At 39.3% G+C, this 6,699-nt stretch overlaps 1 protein-coding gene across 1 annotated transcript; it reads right to left on the bottom strand.

Annotated features, from left to right (window-relative positions):
- Positions 1–2,358: 2,358 nt before the first annotated feature.
- Positions 2,359–4,254, bottom strand: LOC146560497 (uncharacterized). The gene is made up of 4 exons (XM_085245242.1): positions 4,084–4,254; positions 2,677–3,331; positions 2,505–2,565; positions 2,359–2,403 (listed from the first exon to the last, which is right to left on the bottom strand). Exons 1-2 carry the CDS (start codon positions 4,157–4,159, stop codon positions 2,721–2,723), a joined length of 687 nt encoding a protein of 228 aa, XP_085101368.1. The 5' UTR covers positions 4,160–4,254; the 3' UTR covers positions 2,359–2,403; positions 2,505–2,565; positions 2,677–2,720.
- Positions 4,255–6,699: the final 2,445 nt, after the last annotated feature.

The raw sequence follows: 6,699 nt of genomic DNA, 5'->3' as shown, positions 1-6,699 counted from the left end.
CGGTGCTCTTTAAATTTGAAGAAAATCCAGTTCACTTTCTTTTCTCATCAGTCCTCTCGATTGTGTCTTGTAGCAGGTTTTTGGCTTTAACACATCAAAGATCTGATGGGTTGAGTTGGCCATAAGGCTCGTCAAAGTTTAATAGTGGTGGCTTATTGGGAAAAACAGTCCTGACAAAGTCAATCAGCCCCTCCTCCCAAACATTAATGGATGATGCATGCATGAATACTCAGCAAACATCATCTATAAAAAAGGATCTGTATGTTCTGTATGTTCTGTATGTTCTGAATCACCATAAAGTTGCTAATAGCAAGAACACAACACAGCCGGGGGTCTGCCACTCTTTGTTTATTCAGATCTCTTTTCACACAATACTCTTGTTGCTTCTGAGCCTCTCGTTTTACTAAAGGTTATGATGGAGCAGCAAGACTGAACCAGTGGCTGGATAACATGAGGAGGAAGGAGTGGAGACCTGCACAAACATCATGTCTTTAAAGTGCTCGCTTTAAAACAGAATGCTTTCTAAGAGTGAAAGTTTAAGAAAATCTAACTGTAATATTTAACATGCCTACTCTCCTTTCCCCCTATTTGTACTAATTTAGGGAGCACAGCAGTTGCAGCCATTTTAAGGTTTGTTTTTTGTTTTTTCTCAGGCGAGGTCATCTGTCAGAGGGGCAAGAGGCAATATTTTGGTAAGTACTGACACAGAGGTAAGTGACTCTCCAGGTTTATTAAAGAAGGAATCAGAGTTTGGCAGTGCTGTTAAAAATTCAAAATGATTAAATTTAAAAAATAGAATTTCTTTCATTTCAATATTAGAAAACCAGACTGTTTATATTCAGTGTTATTTATGTCATTTAAATTTAAATGCTCATTTTTGTTTTGTGTGTGTTGTTGACGAGTATTAAGACTAAGACACAGATTATTTTCTGTCCCAAGGAAGGTCGATACGTTGGCCTTTAGCCAAAAGCAGACAGACAACTCTGATCAGCAATTCTTTCAGGTTTGTCTGTTTTGATGATGCTATTAATTGTTATTATCCTTTATCCAGGTAACTTTCAGAGAGGAGCGAAGCCAGCGTGCTCTGTAAACTCTCATTAAAAAAAAGATAAGTACATATTGATTTTATATTATTATGACAGCTCCTCCTCAGTGAACACTTCCTCTAGTTGCTGAAATCATTTACTAATTTTTTTCTTCCCATTTGTCTTTTGTTTTTCAGAGAAAACAGAGAGGAGACAAGGTGACATTAAGACCTAAGACAGGACGGATTGAACCCTTTCTCGTAAAAAGATAAGTATTCACTCTGCTTTTAATCAGAATATTGATAAATATCTAAAATTCTGCTCACCTGGTTGATAAAGTTACTAAAACGATTCCCTCTTTACTGTCATTTGTCCTTTAGAGAGAAGATGAGGAGAGTGAACGTCAGCAAGAATGAACAAAGTGGTAAGTAGTAAATAGTGTTTACGGTTGTTTCTAAAATATCCCAAACATTAAAAAATCGTTGAGGTTTTAACTTTTATTCTTTCTTTTCTGCCTCTTGTTTCTAAATGTCAGGAAAAAGAGCCAAGATGAGAAGAAACTCCACACAGAAGATGTTCCCTCAGTAAAATGGTAAATATATTCATCTTGTTATGACGTTTGCTCACAATAACCAGGAGTGTTCCTGTTGTTCTGAAGTGATTCACTCTCATTTGGTGTTATTTGGTGAAAACAATAAAAAGACCTCTTCAGGTCTTTTTATTGTTTTCTCTCTGCAGAGGAAAGTGATGAGACTGATGAAGAAATACTAAATACAAAGACTGACAAAGGGAACTGAAAAAGTCAAACCAAAACCTATACTGGGGGAAAACTATAGGAAACAGAACTACTGAGGCAAGGAAACACGAGGGGACGGAGATTAACACTCTGACAAGGGACAAAGGGAGACTGACACAATATTTACACACAGGAGGCTGATTATGGGAACTAAGGACACATAGAAACACAGCTGAACCGAATAAGAAATGAACAACAAGTCGAAACAACAGTTCAACAAGTTTCTAAACAGAACAAATAACTTTCAGGATGTTTCAACAATGTGTAAAATGAGTTCTTATCTTTTTTTTGTGAGAGGGCCTTTGATGTTTCTCTTTGGATCCTCCTTCCATCCATTTCTTCAGCTTATCCAATTCAAGATTGGAGCCATCCCAGCTGTTATGGGGCCAGAGGCAGGAGTACAACCTGGACAGGTCAGTCTAACACAGAGAAACAGACAACTATTCACACTCACATTCAACCTAACTGCATCTCTCTGGACTGTGGGATGAAGCTGGAGTACCTGGAGGGAACCACAAAGGTGCCAGGACTGTCTTCTCTCAGGTGACGGCCGTTCACGCTGCTCTGAAGACCCTCAGTTGTCTTTGGATCAAATAACACCAAATGAGAGTGAATCACTTCAGAAACACAGGAACACTCCTGGTTATTGTGAGCAAACGTCATAACAAGATGAATATATTTACCATTTTACTGAGGGAAAATCTTCTGTGTGGAGTTTCTTCGCAGCGTGACTCTTTTTCCTGACTTTTAGAAACAAGAGGCAGAAAAGAAAGAATAGAAGTTAAAACCTCGACGATTTTCAAATATTTTAGGACATTATTTTAGAAACAACCTTAAGCACTATTTACTACTTACCACTTTGTTCAGGCTTGCTGACGTTCGACATGCTTCACTGTATATTATAATCTCAAGCGCTTCCTTGCTGGAGTCGGGCTCCGGATGCTGCTCTCTTCCTCCGGAGCCTTCCTCTTAGCACGCTTTGCCGACATATTTAGAAAACGGCAGAGCACCGAAGTGAGAACTCTGCCGTCCGCGCTGTAGTCTGTTATTCTCCAGCGGTTCGTCATCTCAGTGTCCTCTGTTCGGTAAACAGTGGAGATGACTCTGGTGACGAGGAGGCCGTCGACAGTCAAGGTGCCGACACAGTTCCTCCGATCTGCCTTCAGCACAGCAAGATCCGCTTTCTCTGGAAGAACTGGAGTCAGGAAGCGTGGATGAGAGCTGGAGCCCGCAGGCGGCAGCATCATGCCAGCTGGTGAGTCCGTAGGAGGAGAAGGAGTGGTGTTCTCTCTCTGGCTCTGCCTCACATGGACAAATGGTGTCGTCACCTGGTCCCGGTGGAACAATCCTTTAAAAGGTATGTAAGGAAAGTCCTTGGACCCCGTCACCAGGTTATGGTAAAGAGTGAGGACCAGGTGGGACATGGAGTCCAGTTGGCTGCTGCTCAGTTCACGGTTCCTCAAGTTAATGACGACCATCTGAGGAGCAGTGATTGGACTCACCAGCTCAGCTACGAGAAAGCAAAGCATGCGTGTACGTTAATCATGTGATCACACAAATTAAAGCCTGAATTTAAATTGTCCAGACATGGCTTTACATCATCATAAGCTCTTCCACACACAAACAGTAAGAAGCTCCCAGCAGAACTCATTGTTTATGAAAGCCTTCACCTTTTTTGGTAAAAGTTTTCATGCGGTGTAAGGCTGCATGGACTTTCACTGAGGTTTTAATACGCATTCACATTAAGGAGCAATATCTTCATATTAGTTGAGCACCGATATTTTGAGAATAAAGCAGCTACATTTAGGTGAGAAACCTTCCACCACCTCATTGCAGGCACACACTGTTTCAATCTCAAACTCATCCAGCGACTCTGTGAACTTTTAAAACTCCATTCTCCAGCTTTATAAAATTCACAATCTATGAAACTTTCAGGTATAACTCAGCGCCAGCAGCCCAAACATGTCAACTCAAACCCTCTACATGCAAAAACGGCCGCGCGCTGACGTCAACGTCCTCCAACGCTTTACGTCGTTTCCAGGGCGCGTGCATTCAATTGGTTTTTTTTTCCAGCAATTTAAAAAAAAACATGGCGCCATCTTTATAGTGTACTGGCACATGTTAAAATTGATGTTACTCAAGTATGAAACATCTCATCCTAAACGTTAACACTCATGAAGTCCTACTTCCAAACAATAAAAGACAAAAATCTAAGTTGTATTTGTTTGCTAGCACTCTGACATATTAGCCTGCTGCACTCACCATAGCATTGATCTATCACCTCGTCAATGAAAAGGGAGAGCAGGTGCATCTCGCGACTGAAGTTTGTAGAAGTCATTTTGCAAATCCTTCTTGAAGATTTTCAAACGTTGGCTGTAGTTTGAAAAATCCGAGTTTTCACAGCACTAGTGGGAAAAAGCTCCTGTTTGCGCTCAAACGTGAAACCCGAATTCCAATTTTGCCTCCTGCTTTTATACCTGCACTCAAACACGTCATCATCACCATGACTCCCAGTGGCACCGAAAATCAATTTTATTTATTTAAAATAAAGTTCGTCTAATTATCATAGCTTTTTCAAAAATATGTATATTTCTCATTTTGTTTTACTGTTTTATTCATCCTTTATAAAAAATATGTTGCCAAACTTTGTCGTTTTAATTCTTTAAAAAAATCATTAATTCACCAGTTTACAAAAATGAAGATCGATATCTGAAATTTAAATAAATAAATAAATAATTACAATTGATAATGGATTTTTAGCATTAAAGAATAGTTTTTCAATGCGCTTTAAATGTTATCAGAGCCGATGTTGTGCCAAAAAGTGATCGCAGTCCAAAAAGTGATTTACGGTATTGAAACGTTTGTTTGTGTCATGACATTTGTAAACAGTTGATGTTTAAGGTGCAGTTCACGTGGAAGCCAGAGGAGGGTGGTGTTGTGCGCATAATACAAAGTGATGACGAAACCTAAAAGACGGTGTCATGTCTGCTCCCTGAAGCAATCTCATAACAGTTTCAATCTATTTCAAGCCAGTTAGCACATTTCTGTTATGAAGTTTAATAATTTTTTGGCAGTAAACTTTTAAATCCTTTTATTATGAATATCACATTTTCAGATTTTCAAGAGAGACCAGACCAATAGGGCAGCAGAAATCACAAAAATAAATAAATAAATAAGAGTTTTATAAAGATTAAAACAGTAAAAAAAAAAAGAGAGAGACTGGAATGATTATGATGTATAACACAGAATATGTACAATAACAGAGTCATAAACACACCTAGAAAACACGTGATACTTTTTATTTCATCTATAACCTCTGTGCAAATTTTGTTGACTGCAAAGTGTTTATGAATATGTTTTTAAAAGCTGGTTATCTGACTGTCAGTTAATAGCAATTAAAAAGAAATTTTTATTATTCCTAAATGGAAAAAGTCCATTATGAATTTTTGTTATGAATTTCATTTATCAATCCACCTCCTCACTGCTCTTTCCCGGTGCAGCAGCCAGAGCTGGATCAAGCAGCCAGATGGCTTCTGGAGGAAGACTAACTGCAACAAAGGGTCTCTGGGAGGCTGCTCAGGCACAGCAGCTGAAAAATCAAAGATGAAATAAAAACTGGACCTGATCATGGTGCTGCATGAGACAAAAAGTCTAGATGATAAACCAGTGTATGAATTGGTAACACTGCTTATGATGATCATGTTTAGGTGGAAACTAGCGAGCTAACTTACTGCAAAACTCTAACTCAGTTAAATTGAATAAACTCTGTTTTCATGGATGCCTGGATGTTAAACTTAATTGTTAAACCCGGTAAAACAGCAACGCTGATCATTTTATTAAAGATGAAAGAAGTTAGACCGTTTTTAGCTCTCAGTGATCCCTCAGTGTTCGTTTGACTTTGGGACCTGAAATATGGCAGCTTTTCACTTACACATTTTAAACCACTCATTCATAGAAATAGTTTCCAGTCAAAGATCTGGACAGATCCACCAAGTTCACAGTAGTTTTACAATTTTCTGCAGCGCAGAAAAAAAAACCCCTGAAAACATCACACCTCTGAAGTAACACATTGTGATTCATGTACCGTGGGCCAGGGCTGTGGCATCTAATGTCTGGTTGTCAGTGTCCTTTGGAAAAGCAAGTGATTGTCCTAAAATCAGATGTCCCAGCAGATTGATCTAGTTTGCCAACAACATGAGAGGCTGCTCCTACCTGTCCTAGTGAGCTCGGCATAAATCAGTGACCTCTGACCCTGGAAAAGTGTTGTGATTAGTGGAGAGAGGACAGTGACAGACACTTCCTTTGGTAAATCCAATATGACTGAGATGTCGACCACAGTCAGCTGCAGAGCAAACTGCAGCGACTGCATCACCTGAAAAATAATGAAAAACCCTGAAAAAATATACATTTATGTTTTTGGAATTTATGTCTTCTGTTCAAATAATAATATCATCTTGCCTTTTCATGATAATTGTTATGACTCATTGTCTTACTTTTGGTTGCATCCTGTCAGTCCCTGTGATGAACTGAGCGTGACCTCCTCCTTCCTTGGCCATCCCATTGATGAGAGCAGAGCTGGCCCCTTCCCCAATCCCAAAAGAGAAACACCTGCAATACAACAGCTGTTTTTAAGACACACAGGTTTGGTACGCAGCACATGTCATCATCTTTTTGTTGTTTTACCTGTGAGAACCTGAATTCTCAATCACTTCTTTGGTGTTCCCCACCTCTCCATCAGTAAAGACAAACAGCAAAAGAGGAGAGTTTTTTCATCTACACAAGCAAAAGCTCAACTCTTTGGCAGGTATACAAGTATGCTTTCAGTAATCTGTTTTAGCAAGTAAATCAAACATAACCTGGAGTTTTGCAGAAGCATCC

Source organism: Mchenga conophoros, linkage group LG14 (assembly GCF_057382185.1).
Source record: "Mchenga conophoros isolate Kocher_MC1m ecotype Shallow Benthic linkage group LG14, M_conophoros_male_GT1.1, whole genome shotgun sequence".
In the NCBI taxonomy this organism is placed as follows: domain Eukaryota; kingdom Metazoa; phylum Chordata; class Actinopteri; order Cichliformes; family Cichlidae; genus Mchenga; species Mchenga conophoros.
This window is presented reverse-complemented; position numbering and strand designations above follow the sequence as displayed.

Excerpts from the sequence above, each read along its gene's own strand:
- LOC146560497 (XM_085245242.1), bottom strand. The coding sequence starts at position 4,159 with ATGACTTCTACAAACTTCAGTCGCGAGATGCACCTGCTCTCCCTTTTC. Across the intron at positions 3,332-4,083 it reads GGTGATAGATCAATGCTATG|CTGAGCTGGTGAGTCCAATC; the intron begins GTGAGTGCAGCA and ends GCTTTCTCGTAG.